The sequence below is a fragment of the Tinamus guttatus genome, unplaced genomic scaffold (genome assembly GCF_059628265.1).
Source record: "Tinamus guttatus ecotype Peru unplaced genomic scaffold, ASM5962826v1 Tinamus_guttatus_pri_ptg000218l, whole genome shotgun sequence".
Classification (NCBI taxonomy): Eukaryota; Metazoa; Chordata; class Aves; order Tinamiformes; family Tinamidae; genus Tinamus; species Tinamus guttatus.
The window spans coordinates 1,070,351-1,093,032 of NW_028288752.1; the positions used below are offsets into that span (position 1 = coordinate 1,070,351).

At 52.8% G+C, this 22,682-nt stretch overlaps 4 protein-coding genes across 4 annotated transcripts; 3 read left to right on the top strand and 1 right to left on the bottom strand.

Moving 5' to 3' along the window:
* Positions 1–3,720: 3,720 nt before the first annotated feature.
* On the bottom strand, positions 3,721–9,594 carry CD8B (CD8 subunit beta). Its single transcript, XM_088524969.1, has 5 exons — positions 9,549–9,594; positions 7,376–7,729; positions 5,074–5,169; positions 4,093–4,182; positions 3,721–3,862 (listed from the first exon to the last, which is right to left on the bottom strand). The coding sequence occupies exons 1-5, from the start codon at positions 9,592–9,594 to the stop codon at positions 3,822–3,824; spliced, it is 627 nt and encodes a 208-aa protein (XP_088381095.1). The 3' UTR covers positions 3,721–3,821.
* A 4,446-nt stretch (positions 9,595–14,040) lies between these two features.
* On the top strand, positions 14,041–22,575 carry LOC148594652 (uncharacterized). The gene is made up of 2 exons (XM_088524967.1): positions 14,041–14,129; positions 19,810–22,575. Exon 2 carries the CDS (start codon positions 19,820–19,822, stop codon positions 22,442–22,444), a length of 2,625 nt encoding a protein of 874 aa, XP_088381093.1. The 5' UTR covers positions 14,041–14,129; positions 19,810–19,819; the 3' UTR covers positions 22,445–22,575.
* LOC148594653 (uncharacterized) lies at positions 14,254–16,282 on the top strand. The gene has a single exon (XM_088524968.1). The coding sequence runs from the start codon at positions 14,407–14,409 to the stop codon at positions 16,099–16,101; it is 1,695 nt and encodes a 564-aa protein (XP_088381094.1). The 5' UTR covers positions 14,254–14,406; the 3' UTR covers positions 16,102–16,282.
* On the top strand, positions 16,531–19,813 carry LOC148594654 (protein NYNRIN-like). Its single transcript, XM_088524998.1, has 2 exons — positions 16,531–19,601; positions 19,810–19,813. The coding sequence occupies exons 1-2, from the start codon at positions 16,531–16,533 to the stop codon at positions 19,811–19,813; spliced, it is 3,075 nt and encodes a 1,024-aa protein (XP_088381124.1).
* Positions 22,576–22,682: the final 107 nt, after the last annotated feature.

Below are 22,682 nucleotides of genomic sequence, written 5' to 3' on the forward strand. Positions count from 1 at the left end.
TCTGCAGTTCAGACTGCCCACGGTGCTGGCTGGATGTCACCCCCTCATCTGCTTGGGCTTACTTGCTTCATCTCTTTTGGGGTCCTCTTCATGGTGCTGGCTGGTACAGACAGTTATTTCTTCACATTTTTACATTTACTTAAAAAAAGAAACAAAATCAACCAACCAAACAAACAGCTACCCCCCCACAAAATCCTTGCTCTAGAGCTAGCCCCGCAGAGACACAACCGTAAACCAGGATATCTCCTTCAAAGGAGGTGGCGGTTCCATCAAAGAGCAGCAGCTGCTTTAACGTTCCCCCAGCACAGACAAAACACGCTGGATTTGGCCTTAGAAAGGCTGTCGCTTTGAGCAGGCTGATCCTGCTGTAAACAACCAAGCCCAGAGATTACAGCCCTGGCTGAGGATCCAGGAGCTAAACAGCGATCCAATGCACATGCATTCACACACACACATGCATATATATATATATATATATATTTGTATGTTTGCACAACACATTTTAATGCTGTCTTCTGTAAAGCGAGTAAAAGCCTTGTCTTAATCAGCGCGATACATGTGGAAACCAAAGAAAATCGTGGGCATTTTCCCCTTTATGTAGGGTTGAGACAGAGCAGCAAAATCTGGGATATTATTCCAAAGCCGAGGGATTTGGCCCAGCAGCTTTTGCTGCAGGACGACGGCCCGTGAGTGGGAATGTGTGAAAGCAGTTTTGTTTTGAAGTAAAAGCAGTGCCCCCCATGCAGTTCGGCAGAACCGCACGGGCGAGGGCTGCGCGTGAGCCTGGCAGCGACGCTGCCGTGTGGTTTCCTACAGCTCTGGCTTTGGTCAGAGCTCTGCGCCCCACCAGGGCTCTGAGAGCGACGGGTGCCACTAGAGAGGAAAGATCTCTTATTTTTCAGAATGACTCTCGGCAGCTGCTTCTACACCCGAGGTTGTAAAATCCTCAAGTTGTGATATTATTAGAATATGGAAAGTAGAGGCAATGTGCAGAATTTCCTACAGTAGAGTTTCCTGTAGGTTTTTTTTAAGTGGACATTTTCCATCGGTGGTCATGTGTTTGAATATGCTTTAAATTTCCAGAACATAAAAAATTAATAAATGCTATGAATTATGAAGAGAGGGGTTCGTTGCTGCTGTCCCTACCTGCTCGCCTCGAGATATTTATTGCTCTCACAACATTTGCTAGCGTTGGGCTCAGCTGCATAACAAGTCACATTTAAAACACATCCAGTAAACGTTATTTTTAAACTCCTTAATCTATTTGCTTTTATACATTATAAATACCAAGAGAGACTGCGGGTTGGCCAAGGATGCAGAAACCCTGTAGCAGCCCTGGTGTGTGGGGAGCCCCAGCGTGGACCCTGGCTGCCAAACTGGGAAGGGGATGGGAGCAAGTGGGACAGCTTCTGAGCTGCCTTTATACAGCAGCAGAAGGAGATGCTTAGAAATTCCCAAGTGGACACTCAACAGGCCACCCTGGATGCCTCAAAGTCCTTTTATTTTCCCTGCAGGAAGGAGGTATCTAATGGCCAGTGCTTATATACTGAGCCATTTTGACCAAGGATAAGTACCTAGGACTAGAAATAGCACCAATGGATACCTATATTTCTTTCCCCTTTGCGTGGATTTCAAGTTTAATAATTTAATAGAGATGTATGTTACTCAGTATTTCTACGCTAGTGTGCCAAACTGATACATGTTTATGACTTTGCTTTTTTTTTTTTTTTTTTTTTTTTTTAAGCTTTGGGAGCTTTGAAATCAGGTAGAACTCCCGCTCTGCTGTCTCTGGCTTCTTTTCAGCTGCACCTGATTCTGTATTTAATTGTTTGGGTTATAAAAATCCAGGTCACTGGTGTAGAAATGATGGCAGATAAAAATAATAAAGGAAAAATGAGCACCACTGGTAGCAGCCAAGATTATCTTGGAAGATTAACGATGTAATTACTATTTTTTTAGCCTATTGACAGATTTTTTTCCCAAAGCAATAAGAATATTTACTGCAATGCATAACCTGTATTTCTGCTATTTCTCTTTTACCCTTACCACCCAGGGATTTGTGGGAGAGGGCACATGTGGATGATACTTTGCATTTAAGCATATAGATATGCCAAAATATCTCTTTTTTATTTTTTTTTCCTATTTGAAGATCTTTTGGCTTTATTGGAGTTTTTGCAGGTTTCTCTATGCTTTGTAAAGTGCCATCTTTTATTAGCCATGGGCTCGGACCTCCAGGTCCCTGTTATTATTCCTTTATGGGTCGGGAAGCGCCTTGCTGCAGGGAGGAGATGGAGGGAGGAGAAGGCTGGTCAGTTCAGGAGGGAAACGGAAAGAAAATGCAGAAGGAATTAGGGACTAGCATTGACCAGGGAATCCCCCTCTGCCTGCTTGTGTTGTACCCCAACAGCTCTGCCCTCAGCGACAGGATTATGGCTGGGGGGGGAAGAAGCTTTTTTAGCTGCAGATGCCTGAGGGCTGGGGTTGTTTTATCAGGAATAGAAGTGTCTTTCTGTTAGTTTCCACTTCTTTCTCCCTTATGTTCTGGAAACGGATGTGAGTTTTTCTTTCTGTCAGGTCTCCCTGCAGGGACACGTCCCCTCTCGCCCCAGCCGGGTCCCTGTGTGTGGACGGACCCAGGGCCACAGGAGCAGCCCCCAGTGCCCCCACGTGCTCCCTGCTCAGCCCCGTGGGAGACCCAGATCAAACTACATTTAAATTAGATCATGAGGCATCTTTGGGGGGGAAAAAAGTTGTTTTATGGAGCACCAGGAAAGCCATGAGGGTATTCAGCATCCCAAAGCAGACGTCCCATGCGGGACAGGGGTCTCATCCCCTGGGAGCGTGACTGTCCGCGGACCCAGGGCACCCCCTGCTCCGTCCTTGTCCCAGGGCCGATCCTGGCCCGCGGGAGGGAGAGCTTCAAGCCAGGGGGAGCCGGGCCCGGCGCCAGCGCCCGAGCGGCCGCGGTTGCTATCGGTGCCGGCGCTGCCCTCGCGGCGCTGCCCGCCGCCGGCCTTGCCCCTATCGCTGCGGAGGCTCCCGCAGCCTCCCTGGGAGCGGGCGCTGGGAGCCGACACCTGGAGGCCTCCTTCCCGTTTAACCCCTGCGCTGGCGCCGACGCAGCGGCCGCGCTGCCGGGGAGCGAGCGGGGCGCATCCCGCTGCGGCGCCCCTGGGAGCAGCCGGCCCCGAGCGGCCCCGGGGCCGCCGGCACAATGGGCTGCAGCACCGTTATCTGCCGTTTCTGAGGGACGTGCCCGTTCCAGCTGCACGGCGACTGGCAGGGGGGTTAGCACGTCCCGAAAACCAGCTTTATAGGAAAAAAATAAAAGCTTTTACATGCTGTTTTACGGGATGATCTCAGAGCATGGAGCCCCAGAGTGCCTCCCCAGCCCTCAGCAGTGAATCCTTCCTTCCCACGGAGCGCGGAGGCAGCCTGGTCCCACGTGGTGCAGGGTCCATGGGGGCTCCGCTCCTGCCCGGGCAAGCGGCCCCATGGGCAGGAAGCCCTCGGCAGCCTGGGGGAAATGCTCGCCCTTTGGCAGGGTCTGTCAGGAAACTCACAGTCCACCGCAAGGACAGATCTGTCTCACCCTGCCCATCCTTGGCTGGTCTCCGTCACATCCTGCTCCGTGCCAGGGAAGGCAGCCAGGGTCTCAGGAGGACATTTCCACCGTCCTTGTCCTGCCTGGGGCATGCCTTGGTTTGGAGGATGGTGGCCAGAGGGCATTTGGGTCAGGCCCAGGGAGGGCTGTGCACAGTGCAGAAGAGGCTCCATGGTCTCCCTCGTCGTCAGCCATTGGCAGGGGGAAGCAGAAGGACTCACTGCCTGTGGATGCGGAGCCACAGCCTCCTCCGCAGCCCTGCAAAGAGACGTGATCTGTCACCAGGGTCCCAGTCCCAACCTGTCCCCCTGCTCCAGCAACACCCGGAGAGTTCCAGCATCCAGCCCCACACTGGGGGCTGCAAACTCGCCCTCATCCCACTGGGAAGGGGTGCAGGAGGTGTCCCCATGACCCGAACTGCCCCGGGGAGGCTTGTCCTGCTCCTCGCCCTCCCAGGCCCGCGAGCCCCTCCGCGCCCCGTGGCTTACGTTGGAAGCGGTGGCCGGCGGCAGCCAGGCAGAGCAGCAGGGTGAGGGCGCACGTGGCCAGCGGGACCCACACGAAAGGGCTGCAGAGACCTGGAGCACGGGGAGGAATCCGTGAGACCCTGTCCTGGAGCCCAGCTCCCTGTGCCCCCAGCCGGGCCGGGCTGATCCTCACGCACATGCTCAGCATGGGAGGAGTCCCCAGCACCTTGGGGTTGTAGTTGTGTCACAGGGAACGTAGCCATGAGGTGTATCAGCATTTTCGTGGATCAGGCACATGTGGGGCTGCTTGTGACACAACTCTGCACAGCAACAGGGAGACACCAGCACTGCGGTTCCTCAGCACTTGGGTAGAACTAAATGGAAGTGTCTCCTGGCCCCATATGCCAGGAGCTCCATCCTGAGCTGAGTTCACAGAATCACAGAATCACAGAATCACAGAATCACAGAACGGTTGAGTTGGAAGGGACCTCTAGAGATCATCTAGTCTAATCCCCCTGCTCCAGCAGGGACACCCAGAGCACATGGCACAGGGTGCCATCCAGGTGGGTTTGGAAGATCTCCAGAGAAGGAGACTCCACAACCTCTCTGGGCAGCCTGTTCCAGGGCTCTGTCACCCTCACAGTAAAGAAGTTCTTCATATGGAGGTGGGACGCCCTGTGTTTCAACTTACACCCGTTACCCCTTGTCCTGTCACTGGCCACCACAGAGAAGAGCCTGGCCCCATCCTCCCTACAATCATCCATCAGGTACTTGAACAAGTTGATGAAATCTCCTCTCAGCCTTCTCTTCTCCAGACTAAATGAGATGCTCCTAGATGCCCAACCACATGGGGTCCCATGGCCACAACCTGGTACCCTGGACAGGCTCAGGCTACACCCCAAGGATCAGCGAGGAGCCCCCAGGGACTGCAACAGGGAGCGGCCACGCTGGGTTCCTGCGGAGACGGGTGAGGAAACCCTCCACCCCGAGGTGGCTCCGTACCTGTCCTGGGCACAGGTCTGCTCCTGGGGACGCATCGCCGGGGCTTCCTCGAGGGGGCTGCTCGGGTGGGCACTGGCGGCAGAGGCAAAACTTCAACTGAGGATAAAGAGGTACAAGGTTGTTAATAAAATAAAAAGTCGTTAAGTGTGAGCAATCCCTCACATGTGCTAACAACTCAGTCCCTAACAGCTTCTGAAAGCCTTGGCCTTAAAAAGAACATTTGATCAGCCTAAAAAAAAAAGTAGAGAAATAAGCAGAGGAGTAAGTAGAAAGGGAAGATCAGACCCTGCTCTAAAACTACACGAACTGACCCCAAACCAACGTGGGCTGCCAGCTCATGAGTATGGGGTGCTGCAGTTCTTGGTGAACTGTCCAAAATAGAGAGTGAGATAATTTGTGTTCACAGGGACCGGATTTCAGGAACTGGACCTGAACCCATCAGTGGCCACAGAAGTTTACAAGGGCCTTTAAAAGCATTAATGTGATGGTATATTAGACAAAGAAGGACTGAAGTTTAGAATAAAAACTTTCTTGAGCTACATGCACTGCCAGACACAGCCTCATCAGCCCTGGTCGACAGCCAGCAATGAGCACTGGCAGGATTTCCTCTGAGAATGGGTTTAATGTCTTCTGGGTTATTTCCAAAGCAGAATTTGTATTGCTCTGCTGACTAGAAACATGGAGAGAGAGCTACTAGCAAGTTCCCATCAGCACAGAATCCAACCCTGGATCCTGACACTGCCTAAAACACCCTTCCTCTGCCCCGTCTTTGCTCTTAATGCAGCTGAGCAATTGCCAAGTCTCTTCTTTTATTTGAAGGTTTTACATCGTGCTTGTTGTGCTACTAACCATGTGTTTGTTACTCAAAAGCAACAGAAGATTTTAATAGCACTGGGATTTTTAAGGGATCCCTGGATCTTTCCCAATTCAGATTATTATAATCTTTGCTCAGAACAAGGCCATAATTTATTGTGGTTGATAAGAATTAAAACTTAACACATCCATCTGTCTAATAAAGTTGGTCGGGAAAAAATCTCACTAATTAAGTACCTGCATATCTGACTACTCATACTCCACTTACCCAAAATTCTGGAAAGTTCAAAACTATCTTTTCTTCTATCTTAGATTGAAATTCCTGGGAAAACCACTGTTAATTTGGGTGAAAAAGACTTTCCAGTGTTCCAGACCTCATCTGAGACATTAGGTAACTGGGGTTTATCTGGATTACTTTTCCTTTACTTAACAATAGATTCAAAAATAAAAAAGGAATTTAATGAATATTCCCTTTATCCTGTGTACTAAAGGGAAAACAAAATGTCCGGTGAAGTCCGAGCACTCCCAGACCATCTGTTGGGGTTTAGTTTTAAATTAGAGTGTCCTTGATCGTGTGGAATTTCAGACGTGTTTTTTAATGCTTTGCTTTCAGGACATAGATATGGCTGTAGATGATAAAAAACAACATGCCTTTATCTCGACTTAGTTTTCCCTCAAGCCCACAAGAATCCCAAGGGGATTTCTGAGCCACCTCAGTGAATTAAAGTTGCAGGGTGCTTTCTGTAAAAAGAAATTTAGGGGCACGTGTGATGCTTTAGAGTTGCTGTCACTGCGGCTTGGCTAAACAGCTTCTTCCTCTGCCTCGCGGGCAGCTCGGAAGGGGTTGAAGCTCCCTTCAGATACAATATTTTCTTCTCTGCTCTGTGATCAAGGGAAATGGGCTGAAAAGAACCTCTCTTCCCATGCACGAGGTCTCTGGGGGCCCCCTCCCACAGTGGGACCTGCGGGGAGGCCAGATCTCAGGTTGGATGGTGGGCTCACAGCCTCGAGGCTTAAATCCTAATTTAGGTGCAGAACAGCCTTGGGACTTGCAGCCAGAGCCTCTGGGCAGGAGAAACCCACTGTGCCCATGGCAGCAATGCAAAGGGTGAAGACCCCTGGCTTTGAAATCTTTATTACAGTTTGGAGAAAGGTAGGAAAGAATGAGGATATGGAACATGTGAGCTAAATAGGGTCCACATTCAAACTCCCATCCAAAGTACCACGAGGGACTAGAAAAATGCAGAGAAAAAAACATTTTTGGGGGCTGAGTGTCTTCCCTTGGTCCTAAACCATTCCCAATGCTGGGTGCAGAGCATGGCCAGAAGAAGTGGTGGCAGGAGGGCCACCAGATGTGGGCTGTCCTGCGGCAGAACTGCATTTTCTGACTCACCAGGAAGCCCAGGAGCCCCAGCCTTCCCTGCTCTCCCTACCCTCAAAGCCTGGATGATCAGGGCCCCTGGGGAGAGTTGGCCAGGGCGCTGCTTACCCACACCGAGCCTTGTCCCGGTGCCGAGGAGGAGCTCCGAGGACTGGGAGATGGTGCAGTAATAGGTGCCGTTGTCGGAAGCCTGGAGCTGCTGGATCTGCAGACTGTGAGAGTTGGGAGAACGTCCTCCATGGACCTGGAACTTCTCGCTGCTGACGTTCCTGCCATAGGTGGCTTTGCCCAGAGAGTTTATAAACACCAAGAACTGGAAAAGCTGTCTCTCCTCGTTCCATCGGTACCAGTACACCCCTCCGTACTGATCTTTTTTCACGTGGCAGGTGATTTCTGTTCTGGTTTTAGTTTGGGCTAAAATATGTCCTGGAGTCTGAGACAGAAATAGGCATGTACAGAAACCTTTAAAAAAGACAGAAACACATATTTATGCCTTGGCCATTGCTATTTCTTTTTTCTTTGTGTGGTAAACACATATTTCCTTTTGAGGTTAATAACGTCAGCAGTCACAGATGAGGGGGTGACACCAGTGAGAAATGGGTTCATCTTTACCAGGAAACCCAGCCAATATTTCACTGATGGCCCTTTTCGGTCCCTTGCTATGTTTTGGCCAAAACACAGGTATTTGTTGTCCCACAGATCTTCACCCAGAAGGAAATGAGGTGTCAGAGAGGGATGGGGGGATGTTCCATTGGTTATCCCCTGGTCTACAGGCTCTGGAAGGGGCTCTGATGTTGTCTCTGGTGGAGGTTGCTCCTACCCTCCTGTTTCCCTCCTGATTTTCAGAAAAGCTTCTCTTTGATCAGATCTTCTTGCACCTCTCAACTTATTCATAAGATAGTTTTCCTTGGAGGAGCCGCACGGGGGTTGAAGATAAACCTGAGGTGGGATCTCAAGGCCCAACACGACCGCAGAGGCTCCCGGTGCAGAGAGGACCCAGCGGGGGCAGAGGCCGCACGTGCTGTGACACATGTGCAACAGGGAGAGCCGCTGCCTTAACCCCTCCACTCGTGTCCCAGGGAAAAGCACCCCCAAGGAGTGTTAATGCAGCAGGGCAACTATTCCCTGGGGGGATTTCTGCGATTTTGGGATGCTTTTCTAGCCCCCTCTCACACAAAAGCATTGCTGGTTCTCAGAGGGGTAGCTCCAAAACACGGGAGGGAAGTTGATATGAAGATAACTTGCAAACAAGTCACTTTTATTTTCTGTCAGCTTTCAGGGGGCATTATTTTCCTATTGATTTCATGCTCTAGTGGAAGGAGAGGGACTTGTGGGGCTTGAAAGCTCCATTTTGGCATCACTGTTCAGGCTCTGCAGCGTTGGTGGGAATTATCTGTGTTGCTGTCTGCCTTGGCAGACACCTGAGCAATATCTGTGTGGGAGAGTGGACGTGTCCTTGCAGGAGAATAACAGGGGACTCGCAGGCCTTTTTATTTTTCCAATAAACAATCCTACAAGGCTGCGAATACTCTGAGACCAAGCAGCAAAAACTGCTTGGGAGATAAGGAGGCTCTTTCCCCTCTAGCCTGTTTCCCAGGAGCCTTTTAAAGACTTGCTAAAAGCTGAACATAACTTATTTTCTCATTTCTTTGCCTCAAAACCTCCACATTTGTTTAAAATATGCCATGTCCATGTTTTAGAATGGGATCCTTCAAAGTGTGTGCTTGCCGAGAGCCCAGATATCTGCCGGGATGCGGGTCTTGCCACACAGGGTCCCTGGCTAAAGCTAACGCCCTGAGGCCCCTCTGTGCCGGGTCCCATGGGAAACTCCAGCACGTTGAGTTGGGAGAGGGTTCAAACAGAGCTGAAAACCTCCTAGCTGCAAAGGGATCCCTGGAGTACCCAGGGAACAGCCAGGGCTTTACCCTCACGCTCGTGGTCCTGCCTGAGACCGGCTCAGCCTGCAAAGGCTGCTGTAATGGGCTGTGCATCCCTTCCTCCTTGAGGGGAGGAATGAGGGATCCTGGGAGCAACGACCCGAGTTGCCATCCCTATGCCCATTTAATGGCTGTTTCCCGCTGCCAGCCCTTTCTGTCCAAGAATTGCTCAGGCTGGAGGTCACCCTGAGAGAGGGGGCACAGGGCCAAGCACATATATAGTCTATAGAATAACAGCCCAAGAACCTGCCTGTGCCCCAGTGACACATCCCATGGGATCGTGCTGGTAGATGGAAGTGGCTGGGCACTCCCCACGTCCAGGGTGCGTTCCCAGGGGATCTTACCTGCAACTTGGAGGCAGAGGAAGAGACAGAGCCACTGCTGAGCCATGGAGACGCCGGCGGAGCTGGCGGCCAGTTCGATGTCACGGGATGGGGCCCAGGTGGCCTTGACAAAGGTGCTGGTTGCCACTTCTCCCACTGCAAGGAAGGGACAAAATCCTCCAGCTGCTGAAACGCCGGGGCCGGGAGCCCCTTGCCAGCCGCCCCTCGGGCGCCCGACTCACCCGGCCCGCGAGGTTTCCCGTCTCAGCGCAGGTGCTTCCCCCGTCGCGCGCGGGGCCCTCGCCGCGGGCCCGGCCTCCTTTGGGGCGGTAAAAGCCACCGACTTGCCGGCTCTGGAGGGCTTTGGATCACCCTTGGGAAGAGAAACAAGGAGAACTCATGGAGGGCTCAATGGCCAGAGTTACAGGGAACCGGGGAAACGGCCGCGAGAAACGCCCAGCAAATTCAGTGGGCGAGAGAGTGCAGGAGTGATGAAATCGCAGCTGGGCGCTGCTCTGTGAGCCCCGACACCGAGCGCTTCATGCACGGGAATAGTGAAGCTGTAGATAAAATATTGCAGTTGCTTTTGGATTTTTTTGGGGAGCACTGAGAGCTTTGAACCACTCAGGCTTTACAATTTGAGTAGTGAAATATGTGATGTGCAATTACGGCTGGGGGAGAAGCCAGCTGGTGTCACCAGCCTTCAACATTACAACATTTCGAGAAAAAAACAGGTGCCGTTTAGGGTAATTTTCTTTAGATGCTGCCATGCTCAGGTGCTCTGCTCCTGATAAAGCCCTAGTCTTCACGGGGCAGCTCCACCGGAGTGGGGGATTTCTGCTCTGTTCCTGCCTGTGCCAGAGGCTGGGGAGGAGATGGAAGGAGAGGAGATGGGGAGCAGACGGGTCTGCCTGGCTGTTTATGACCCTGGTTTTGCCCTGTTTGGTTTCCCCCTTGGTTTCTCGTCGCTCCCAAACCAGGCCCCCGGCTTAACCGGCTGTGAGCAACACCCAGGGCCTGGGGGCTTCAGAAAGCTGCTCCTTTGCCCTGGTTGCAATAGTGGGGAGCAGAGCCCATGGCCTCTTGCTGCTGCAATGGCTTGTTTTCCAGATCATTCTTCCCTGCAGCAAGGAAAAAGAAAATAAAACACAAAGCCAGGAGCAGACAGCAACAAGATAGCAGGCCCCAAGGCTGGGAGCAGGAGGCATTTGCAGCACTCCCAGGCTGGCAGCCCCCCTGCACGGGACATACCCCCCTGGGCAGAGTCACTAAAGCCATGAGAGGGGTTCAGCAGACCATGGTGGGGCAAATCGGCCCAAATTACACCCAATATTTGCAACCCAAAAGCTTGGCACTCCCGCTTGGAAGAGAAAGGGTTATTTGGCCGAAGTGGCTGTTTACACCTTTCCTGAAGGCCAAGCAGTTCTCAGGTTGGAGCGTTGCTCCGTCTGGAAAACATTTTGGAAGCGGGACCCTCTTGTCGGCAGCTGATCAATAACAAAGATCTGAGTGCGGTGGGAACGCGCCGGGCAGCACCTGCTGTTTTGGCCTTTCCCCACCATGTTTGGGGTTGCTCGCCTGGCAAGAAAATAGCAAGGCGGGGGAAAGGGAGCCTGTGACCTTGCTGTGCTGCACAGGCTCCCAGAAGCCCCCCAGCTTTTGCCAGAGCAAAATGGGGTGCCCCTTCATTACCTGGCCAAGTTCATTACGCTTTAGATTTATTTCCAGCTTCTTGCAACAAAGCATCTGCTTTTTGAAGCAAAACATGAGGGCTGGGAAAAGAACCAAGGGATTTGCAAGCCCTGAGCATCTTCCTACCATGTTTCAGTCTCTGCTCAATTCCCCGTAGGTTGTGGAGGTGCCTGGCCCAAAGGCAGAGGGTTGGGAACGAAGCAGCGTGTGGGGCTGTGGGTCTGGCATGCGGGGACATGGGGCTCGTGGGTGAGTGCAGGATGAGCCCCTGCGATCAGGAGCATCGCCAAGTGCGGTATGCAGCTCCGGAGAGAACAAATATGCCATAAAATAGCATAAAATAGGACAGACGTGGTCCCTATTGAGAGGGCTGCATGTCTGGATCGGGGAGGGCTGCTCTGGGGGGCTGCACAGAAGCTCTGGTGACAGATCCAGACACCGACTTATTTTTGTACTACCAAGTACTCAGGATTTGGGGAAAAACAAGGCAATAGAGATAAAGGGGGTGAAAAACTCCCTCTGTAGCTCTTGGACTCAGACTCGTGGGTCAAAAATACATTTATGCCCCTCTGCACAGCTCTGGATGGGCCCCAAAGAGCACTGAGGAGCAAAAAAAAAGAGCACTGAGGAGCACTTCCCAGTGCAAAAGGTCTGCAGGGAATTGGCCCGTTTCCGAAGGAGATCCCAGTCAGACCCTGGCTTCTTTGGGTGGTGGGAATTCAAAAGGGGGACCTAGCAAGGGATGGGCATTTATGTCCCCTCTGTTGGTTGGCAAAGTGCCTTTAACCTCTGCTGGCAACATGGCCGAGCTGCTCCGCCCGTTGCAACACAGCTGGCAGCACAGCAGTAATGCCCTTGTTTTCTTTGTAATGACATAAAAGAAAAAGAATAAAAGAAAAAAAAGAAAAGAAAGCAAGCGTGGCATTTCCTGCAGCACTCTTAGCTAAAATGTGGTTTATCGGGCAAGGCTGGGGGCTGCTGTTTGCCTTCACAGGTGCAGGCGCACAGCTGTCCTCGACCCTGTGTGACACCAGGGTCCCACCGACACAGTTTGACCCAGATTGCAGGGGGCCCAAATTTGAACCTTCAGAGGACCAAGGCAGTGCCTGGCTAACTGTGGACGATGAGGTGGATTGAGAACTGGCTGGATGGCAGAACTCAGAGAGTCGTGACCAGTGTTGCAGAGTCTAGTTGGAGGCCTGTAGTTAGCAGTGTTCCCCAGGGGTCAGTCCTTGGTCCAGTCCTGTTCAATTTATTCATCAATGACCTGGATGAAGGCACAGAGTGCTCCCTCAGCAAGTTTGCTGATGACACGAAACTGGGAGGAGTAGCCGATACCCCAGAGGGCTGTGCTGCCATCCAGAGGGACCTGGACAGACTGGACAACTGGGCGGTGAGAAACCTCATGCAATTCAACAAGGCCAAGTGCAAGGTCCTGCACCTGGGGAGGAATAACCCCAGACACCAGTACAGGCTGGGAACTGACCTTCTGGAGAGCAGCTCTGCAGAGAGGGACCTGGGCATCATGGTGGACGACAAGTTGACCATGAGGCAGCAGTGTGCCCCCGTGGCCAAGAAGGCCAATGGGATCCTGGGGTGCATTAAGAAGAGCATCTCTAGCAGGTCGAGGGAGGTGATCCTGCCCCTCTGCTCAGCCCTGGTGAGGCCACATCTGGAGTATTGTGTCCAGTTCTGGGCCCCACAGTACAAGAGGGATGTGGAGCTTCTGGAGAGAGTCCAGCGCAGGGCTACAAGGATGATCAGGGGCCTGGAACATCTGCCCTATGAGGAGAGGCTGAGGGAGCTGGGCCTGTTCAGCCTGGAGAAGAGAAGGCTGAGAGGGGATCTAATCAGTGTCTATAAGTACCTCAAGGGAGGCAGTGAGGAGGATGGTGCTGGCCTCTTTTCGGTGGTGGCCACTGATAGGACTAGAGGTAATGGCCACAAACTGAAGCACCAAAAGTTCCACAGGAACTTAAGGAAAAATTTCTTAACAGTGAGGGTGGCAGAGCACTGGAACAGTCTGCCCAGAGAGGTTGTGGAGTCTCCTTCTCTGGAGATCTTCCAAACCCACTTGGATGCAGTCCTGTGCCACATGCTCTAGGTGACCCTGCGTATGCAGAGGGGTTGGACTAGATGATCTCTAGAGGTCCCTTCCAATCTTAATGATTCTGTGATTCTACGTGAGGCCTAAGGGTCACTCCTGATGCCCAAAGTTGTGATGAGGCCCTAAATTAGATTATTTGAGTTTTGCTGCCATCTGCCCTCGCCCCCTGAGGCAAGCGGATTGGAGCTCTTGAACATGCCGGTGCTGGCTCGAGGGGTGTCTGCTCGCCCTTATCTTGCCCTTAGCTCACCTGTGGTACTGCAGGTACCAGATGCGAGCAGTACCTGGAGCCCTGGGGTACTACTTGTGATGCCCCTTGAAAGCCCAGGTGCTGCCCTGATCCTGTTGCAAAGATGCTGCAAACGGTGGATTTGAGGCGACGGGTGCTGTGGGGACACCCCCAGCTCTCCCTCTTCTGGCCAAGCACAATGCACGCTTGGCCTGAGCAAGAGTTAGCGTGAGTGACTTGGGATGAGTATCTGATCTCCTCAAAAATAATGAGAAAAGCAGCTGCTCTTGTGTGGTTTTGGGCTCGCTAATCAGCACAGCACAAGATAAGGAGGGCCAAGGAAAGTGTCCTTGGGAAGATAGGGGCAGGCATGTAACACCTGAGGGAGGAAGAGCCGTGGGGAAGTAAACAGCAGCGTTATCAGCCTCAAACAAAGACCCGCAAGGGCTATAAAAAGTGCCCGGCACAAAGACCCTGTTAACACCTTGAACCTAAAGGTGTCGAATCCGCACAGACTTCTGCAGCGACCCTCTCCTGCTTCCCGAGACGCGCAGAACGTCTGCCCAACGGATTGGTGAGATCTTCTTGTTGGGGGCCTACAAACCTCTGCTTGGCTTTGCCCGCTTGCGCGTTGTCCCGGGGAGCTTGTCTGGCAGGCAGAGCCTCAGCCCCAGCGCTGCCGGCTCGGCCGCCGGCCGCCTGCCTTGGGGCGTCCCTGGGTGAGCTGCTGAGGTAGACGAGCTCTTCGGGGAAGGCTAGAGGGCTGCAGCCTTCCTTTCGGGGTGGACGGGGGTGCAGGTGTTATGGTAGTGTCGCTCTGAGGCAGCACCGCTTGATCTCGCCCCTTTGCTATGATGACCGATATTGTCAGTAACTGGAAGCTGGAGCAATTTGTGCTCCAGAAGTGCCTCCCCCCAGTCTGGTCCCCGGGAGCTTTCCAGGGACCGGAGGCCTACCAGCAGTTGTGCCAACAGTGGGAGAGCTGGTCCGAAGAATCGAAAAAGCCCAAGCCCTCCAACAAGTGTAAGAAACGGGCTGCACTGCAGGGGCTGCTGATGGTGGGCAGGGAGTTGTCTAGACTGCTCAAGGAGGCGCTTGAGAGTGTGCAAACACTGGAACAGGCCAAGGGCGAGCTCAAGATGCAAGTGGACAATTTGCGGGCAGAAGTGCAGGGCTTGTGCGGTGACTCTCTGAGGAGCGCCGTGGAGATCACCCGCCTGGAGAACAAGCTGGGCTATGAGAAGCTGAAGACGGAGGAGCTGGAGAAGGAGGTGGGCAAGTGGAGAGGCGAGACGCACGATGCGCAGAGCGCGGTGCGGGCCGTCCTGCAGGACGTGCAGCGGGACCGCGTCAGCGGGCCTGACCATAAGGTGTGCCACGCTAAGATCCAGGAGCTGCAGGCCGAGCTGGGGGTGTCGAGGGGCATAGTGGCTGCGATTCAGGGGAAAAGGACCCGGTTTGGTAACGGTGACAGTGAGGACTTGGACCCCCACCCGCCGCACTATGACTACGAGGATGACGTGTGGGGAGCAAACACCCCCACGAGGCCTTCTCCTTATGCCCCGCTGCGGGAGGAGATGTGTCAGCTGCAGGGGACAGAGGTGGAGGCTGCTAAAGCTAAAAAGAGTGCAGCAGACGAGCCCCCTGCCCACGTCCCGCTCCAAGCCATAGACACCAATAGGCCTCTGTTGTGGTTTACCCCTGAGCACCTAAAGACAGTGGGGAAGATGCTGGGGCCCCTGACCAAGGAGACGGCTGTGAACTGGCTGTCGAGAGCCCAGAGGCTGCCGCGCTGCCAGAACAGCAACTCGGTGAGCGAGCTGATAGATATAGTGAGGAAGTGCATGAAGCCCGATGACTTTGCGGCGCTGCCGGGTGACGTGCAGATGGGGAACGTGCAGGACATGGGTGACGTTCAGTCTGCCGTGCTCAAGGTGTTCTTCCCAGAGGTGAATCCCTTAGTGCTCTTCCACCAGGAGAAGCAAAACCCCGAGGAAAGGCCTGACGCGTATGTGAACAGGAAGAAGATGCTCTACCAGATGGCAGGGCTGCCTGGGTCAAAGGATTCCCCCCTTGACTTTGACAGACCTGAATTCAAGGAGCCGCTCGTGGTGGGGCTGACACCCCCATTGCGGGTGATAGCGGGGGGAGATGCAGCAAGGAAGCCGCTCTCTGAGCTGGAGCAAATCCTCACGCAGAATTTTGAGCTGCAAAAGCAGGCATTCCCAGGGTACGTGCTGGGGGGAAAGAAAGGGAAGTCTGCGGCCACGTCCTTCCAAAACGCAGGGGTGAGGAAAATGCAGGGGGACAACCGAAAAGATCCTGAAGGCAAGAGCAGCTCAGGGAAGGAAAACCAGCAGGGGCTGAGGTTTCAAAAGTCCAACCCTTGGAGGGCTGAGCTGAGGAAGCGCTTGATAAAATATGAGAAGCAAGAAGACATCGATGGCTTGCCAGACGCCGAGCTCTTCCGAAAGCTGGCGCTGCATGAGGCCAAAAAGCACAACAGCTCCAACCCCATCGACCCGGGGTCTAAGGTTCAGCAATAGGGCTGCCAGGCACCTGCATCGCCCCTTTTTGTGGCACCAATTAAGACCGATTTGTGGGGGCGCCTGATAGTTGATATAACTATTGGAGGAGGGGTGCTTGGACAAGTGATGTTAATTGATACTGGTGCCTCTTATTCAATTCTAAATATGACCCCTGGTGAGACTGGACTCTTTCAAACCTCTGAAATTATTGACATAAATGGACTCAATGGCCAAAAAGCCTCTGTGCCTTTTACCGGGCCCATACCATTTGAAATTGGCACTGCCAAAGGGTCAGAAAAATTTGGTAAAATGGAAATGAAAGGAAAGCCCGGAGTTTTGGCCATCTCTACGCTTACAAAGCTAGGGGTGGTGGTTGACCTGGCAAATCAAGCGCTTTTACACTGCCCCCAAGGAGATGCACAGATGATCCCAGCTAGTCACAGAGTGATGTCAGTAAAAGCCCCAGAGCTCCTGGTTCATCCCGAATGGGAACCCCGTGTGAAACGGGTCACGGAGCAATTCCCACAGGTCTGGGCAAGAAGCAAACTGGACTGCGGGCAGATAGATGCAGTAGTTGTGATAAAGGGGCCCGACCCCCCTCCTCAGCAGCAGTATCGGTACCCTGTGGAGGCTGAGGACAGCTTGTGGGACACAGTGAAAACCCTGCTGGAGCAAGGGGTGTTGGTGGAGCAGCAGAGCAGTAACAACGCTCCAGTATGGCCTGTGCGGAAAGCGGATGGCAAAACATGGAGGCTGACAGTTGACTATGGTGCCCTCAACCATGTCACCCCACTGAAAACATCAGTGGTGACCAAATACCCTGACGTCATGGCAGCCATCTCCCGGGGAGCCAAGTGGTTCTCGGTGCTCAGCCTCTGCAGCGCCTCCTTTGCCATCCCTCTGCACCCAGAATCCTGGTATAAGTTTGCGTTCACAGTGCGGGGACGGCAGTACACGTTTGCTAGGGTGCCCCAAGGGTTTCACAACGCCTCCGCCATCTGCCACACACATGTGGTGCGGATGTGGGATAAGCTAGGGCACAAATCAAACGTGCTGTCCAGTGTCGGTGATATCCTCATCCATAGCCAAACCAAAGAGGAGAACCTGGAGGTTCTGGCGGAGGTGCTGGAAGTCATCCAGAAAACCGGGTTCAAAGTTAGTCCAACCAAGGCCCAGCTGTGTTGGAAGGAGGTGTCCTATCTAGGGGTGACTCTGGGGGAAGAAGGGCGGTCACTGGAGAAGCAAAGGGTGGAGCTCATACAAAAGGTGTCCGCCCCTGCCGATGTCACCACCTTGCAGTCATTTTTGGCTCTTGTGAGGTTTTCCCGAGAATTTATAGAGGGCTATGCAGAGAAGGCTGCCCCCCTGTGCAGGCTCCTGAGAAAAGACACCGCCTGGGAGTGGGGCCCGGAGCAGGACGAGGCAGTTAGGACCTTAAAGGAGAGCCTGCTGCAGGCCCCCATGCTGGCCCATCCGCAGGGGGACCGGCCCTACGAGCTGCAGTTGGACAGCACGCGCAAGGGCCTCAGGGCCGTGATCAGCCAGCGGCACGGCACTGATCTCCTCCCCGTGGCCTACGCGTCGCGGCTCTTGACAGCCACCGAGCAGCAGTTTACAGAATATGAAAGGGAAGTTTTAGCCTTGATCTGGGCCCTGCAGCACTGGGAGTATCTGGTGGGGCCAGCACCAGTGCTGCTGCGAACGTCACACACTCCTGTGAAATATCTTGTGTCTGGAAAGGGGAGTGAGGGCACTGTGAGTTTCCCCAGGCTGGCTAACTGGACGCTCACCCTGCTCCACAAAGATGTCACAGCGGGGACACAAGAGCTGTCCCCCGGCACCTACACGCTGGTCATTGGTGGAGAAAAGGGCGATGAGCAGGACAGTCCTCTCGCCCAACCGAAGCCGCGGCAGCCATCCCTGTTCGAGAGCAGCATCACCCTGGCAGAGGCCAAGGCCAGGGGCTATGCTGTTTGGTTTGTAGACGGGTCAAATTACCACGAGGAGGGGGTGCCTTACACGGGCTATGCCGCCATCAACAGGGCAACGGGTGAAGTGGTCAAAGGCAAGTGCCTGCCGCACTCAATCCAGGCCGCTGAGCTGGTGGCGGTGACGGTGGCCCTGGAGAACACGCCGGCGGATCAGCCGCTGGCCATCTTCTCCGACTCGGGCTGGGTGGTGAGAGCGGTGCTTGAGTGGCTGCCGCTCTGGAGGGAGAGGGACATGCAGTCTGCGGACGGCAAGCCTGTCACCTACGCCAAGAAGCTGCTGTACCTGGCCAAGCTGGCTGAACAGAGGGCGCATCCCGCCCACATCATCAAGGTCAAGGCCCACAAGAAGGGAACGGAAGAGGCAAAGTGGAGTAAGGAAGCCGATGCTAAAGCAAAGCAAGGAGCTAAAGAAGGCCAAATGTGGAAGGCCAGCAAGCCCGCGGAGAATGGCCCAGTTTTGGTAGCTGTATGCAGGAACAGAGAGAGCGTGGACTTGCCAGGCTTGCAAGCACAAGACCCAACCCTCCGAGATTTGATTCAGAGCAGGGAGTATAAGGGGTGCAAAGTGTGGAAGGATGGCTCGGGTCTGATACTAGCACGGAGGGAAGGTGCGGACTTCCCAGTGTGGGTCGTGCCTGAACTCGTCCGAACAGAGTTGGTAGCCCTGGCGCATGAGCAGGGGCACTTGGGAATAGACAAAACCTTGGTGAAGTTGCAGGGTGCTGGGTGGTGGCCTGAGATGAGAGACGATGTGGAGAGATACGTTAGCAACTGCCTAATTTGTGCGGCCAACAACCCTGACACAAAGACAACCAAAGGCCTCCTGGGCCACCAGAGGATTTCTGGGCCATGGAGCAAGCTGCAGATGGAGTTTATTGGCCCTCTGCCCCAAACAGCACAAGGAAACAAGTACTGTCTAGTAATCACCGATACTTTCACCAAGTGGGTAGAAGCATTTCCATCTCGAAACAACACAGCCAGTGCTACTGCCAAGATCCTGGTAGAGCATGTGTTCTCTCGATGGGGTGTACCCAAAGAAATCGATTCAGATCATGGCCAGCGCTTTGTAGGAGAAGTCACAAAACAGGTGTGCCAGGCATTAGGGATTAAGCAAAAGCTTCACATCCTGGGTCATTTCCAGAAGCCTGGATCAGCCGAGGGGCCTAACCATACATTGAAGACAGCCCTGAGGAAACTCGTAAACCAGCAAAGGAAAGACTGGGATCAGAAACTCCCCTTGGTCCTCCTGGCTTTACGAGGTGCCGTCGCCTGTCATGGGACTTCTCCCCCAAAGCTAACTCCTGGAAGAGACCCAAAGATGCTGGGACATTGGTGGCAAGGAGGGGAACCACCGGATGAACTACAGCCCCGCGTGCTGACGGACAGGTGGATTCAGGAGATGTTGAGGACGGTGTCAGACACCTACCGCCAGCTAGCCTTGGCACGAGAAGCCAATGTCCCCAAGATGGATAAGCAACTGGGAGCGTTGCTGCGGCCCATGGAGTGGAACACGGGTGACCTGGTAATGTATCGGGGGGTTAGAGAGAAGAACAAAGTACTGGGACCCCAATGGATGGGGCCCGTTAGGATTGTTAACAAGGCTAGCCCCACTATGTACCAGGTAGAGATAAGGAAGGGGAATAAAAAGCAGGAGAAGTGGCTCCACTCTTCACAATTAAAAGCATGGAAGGGAAATTAACGGGGCTGGAGAGCCCGCCTTCTTTATGTTTTGCAGATAAAGAAAAATGGAAGGAGATTGTGACCGACGGGAAGGGCGAACTTCGTGGCATCACCAGCCCTGTTTGCACTGCGGGGAAAAAGCTTTCAAATTTGTGGTTGCAGGATTTGCTTTGCTTTCTGGTATGTTTATAGCACTGAGTGTGGAATGTGCCCAATTAAATTACCAAAACTTCAGAGAAAACCTTAGTAGTTCCCTCTTAGAAAGATACTTTGACAAATGGGCCACAGCCCAGCACAGGGTTAGAAGATACACAGAAATTGGCACAGATTGGCCCTGGTCTCAAGCGCATGTAAAATACACAGGAAGCATGGGGTTAAATTCAAACAGAGGCCTAAACCTGTTGACAGTGGTTATGCACGGGTCTGAGGTTTATTTGGAAAACGAATGGAGCTGGGATAGCACTAACAGACTTCCTCAGTTGCTGGGGAAGGTAGGGCAAGAAATAAAAGTAGGGTGCCGGGTAATTAACGGATCCACTTACGAGCGGGTTACGCAAATCTCTGTAACTGAAGTAAAAACGAAGAAGAGCCAGAAAAAAAACTGTGGCCTGGAAAAATTGGATTGTTGGTGCAATTTCACGTTGGTGCAACCAGTTTTTGTGGTCTGCCTGTGGGCCCGTAATACCGTGGGGCTATCGTTTAAATTCAAGATTAGCACCACAGTGCGCTCGTTCGCTGCCATTAAGATCTTGAAGTGCCATTTTTTGGCCTGGCATGCGGTCCAATATGCTGAAGTTGGAAACCAAGTAAAATTAGAAATTCGATACTCTCAGGAAAGTGTAACAGATCCGATGCAAATTAATGGTACCACTGTGATTATCATTGCCCCAAACGGCCACAAATGGGTTGTGTCAGTAAATTGCATCCGCGAGAGCAAAACACTGAATAAATCTCAATTCAGTGCAGAGGGTTCGTGGTATAATCAAGATTATGGCCACTGCCCACGCCCCATCATAAATCTTCAGGTGTGGTGTCAAGGGAATTTGAGCGTACAGATGTCCTCAGAGCTTGGTGGAAAATGGCTAATAGGAGGCCCCGAAGGATTTAAAAAAGAGTTCAGCATAATTGCTGTCTTGCGGCCTTTCGTTTCAAAAATAGGCCCTTATGTAGTTAAGCAAAATCATATCCAGGAGTTATTAACTGGACCCATTCGGTCGCTTAAGAAGGTGGTGTTATCCCTGTCCACCGTTAATATTTCATCAGTCAGGCCACACTGTGCCCCCTTCCTGTCTACCCTCTACACCGGCTGGTTGGCTTGGCTTCACAGCCGGTCCATCCACGAGGCCCGGCCTAAGCGCGACCTGCTCTCCACAGCCCTGGGAGGAGGAGGAACCGGGCTTGGAGTACTCAACAGCATGAATGTTGAAGTCCTTGCCAATAAGCTAGAGGCTGTAACTGCTGGAATGCAGGGCCTTATAAGCCCCATTAATTCCTCCCTAGCCAACCTGGGAATGGGGCAATGGCTCGTGTCAGATGTGTTGCCTACCTGGGAACAGATAAATGAGAAAGATCACCAGATGTTGCTGCAAGCCCTGGGAATTGAACAAAATAATGTATCCCTCGCTCTTAGTTGCATCCAGGCCCAGACGTGGGTGCAGAGTGTCGTTGCAGGAATATTGAGAGACGGAGACAACGGAGTCCTCCCCACCGAGATCCGAAAGATCGTGTGGGACGCGGCCACGGAGAAAGAGCGACAGCTCCAAGCGTGGTGGAGACTTGTGAACTTCACCCACGACCAGGTCCTCAACGCAGTCATCGCCTACGTACTGACCGTGGCGGATGCCACCATGGAGAAGGTTTACCCCATTGTAGCCCTGGGAATTAACACCAACAAATCTGTGGTCTACCCGCTGGACCACCGAATGTGGGCAAGGGTGTCTGATAAAAAATGGCAATCGGTAGACTTGGAAGCCTGTATTTTAGAACGGGGGCTGGGGTTCATATGCGAAGATGATGCCCTTAAGGCAAGTGATGTTTGCTTCGATACCAAGGAGGGCGTATGCCATTTTGAGATCCATCCACAGAGTAATAATAGAACCGCATTAGTTTATGTAGGGAAAGGATGCGTGTGTTTTAGAACAATGTGTAAATACGTGCTAATTAATGAGATTTATAACCAGACTGTGTTTAATGACTCTAATACGTGTGCTTGCAATGTAGTTATTATTAGAGGCTGTGATTTTGTGTATAAGCCACCCGTGTTTACTAGTCAATTGCTAATTAGAAACTATACTCTATATCATAGCATTAACCCAATCCCAATCGGTATGGATTTGTCGCTTGTAAAAGAAATGTTAGAGCATGCAAATTTACAACAGCTGTTAGAAAATGCTAAGGCAGAAGCTAAAAAGATCCTAATAACTGTGCATCATGATGGCAGTGTGATAAAGCAGGTCATGGAACGGATTAAGAAGGTGGGAGACCACCACTGGTGGGAAATTTTCTTTGGCTGGTCACCCACAGCGAGCGGGGTGTTCAATGCACTGCTTCATCCTGTCGTGGTTATACTGCTAATGCAAATCTGTGTGTGTGTTGCCATGATAGTGACCTGCTACTGGATGAGGCAGGTGAAGCACTACCTTGACAACCAGCTGAAGAACCTGGGTCTGGCTAAACGCTTCCTACCATAGTCAAGGGCAAGACTGGGTTGGCCTCTGTGTTTGCCACCAAGAAGAACTTTGAGCTCCGCTGTTGGCTGCAACCCATTAGGCGTTGAGCGGTGGGGACACATGCCATGCCAGACCTTGATGTGAGTGATGGCCATCTGAGGGCCATCTGGGAGGCGAGCGTAGGCCAAGTGGCCTGCTGCTGGCATGAGTGACAGTTAGCGTAACTTGTGATTGAACATCCCACCCCCAAATCATCATG

Bases quoted from the DNA above. Each gene is read 5' to 3' on its own strand.
- CD8B (XM_088524969.1), bottom strand. From the start codon at position 9,594: ATGGCTCAGCAGTGGCTCTGTCTCTTCCTCTGCCTCCAAGTTGCAG. The intron at 7,730-9,548 runs GTAAGATCCCCT...TCTTTTTTAAAG, and splicing joins CCTCTGCCTCCAAGTTGCAG to GTTTCTGTACATGCCTATTT. The intron at 3,863-4,092 runs GTAAGCCACGGG...GTCTCTTTGCAG, and splicing joins CGCCGGCCACCGCTTCCAAC to GGCTGCGGAGGAGGCTGTGG.
- LOC148594653 (XM_088524968.1), top strand. From the start codon at position 14,407: ATGATGACCGATATTGTCAGTAACTGGAAGCTGGAGCAATTTGTGCTC.
- LOC148594654 (XM_088524998.1), top strand. From the start codon at position 16,531: ATGTCAGTAAAAGCCCCAGAGCTCCTGGTTCATCCCGAATGGGAACCC.
- LOC148594652 (XM_088524967.1), top strand. From the start codon at position 19,820: ATGGAAGGAGATTGTGACCGACGGGAAGGGCGAACTTCGTGGCATCAC.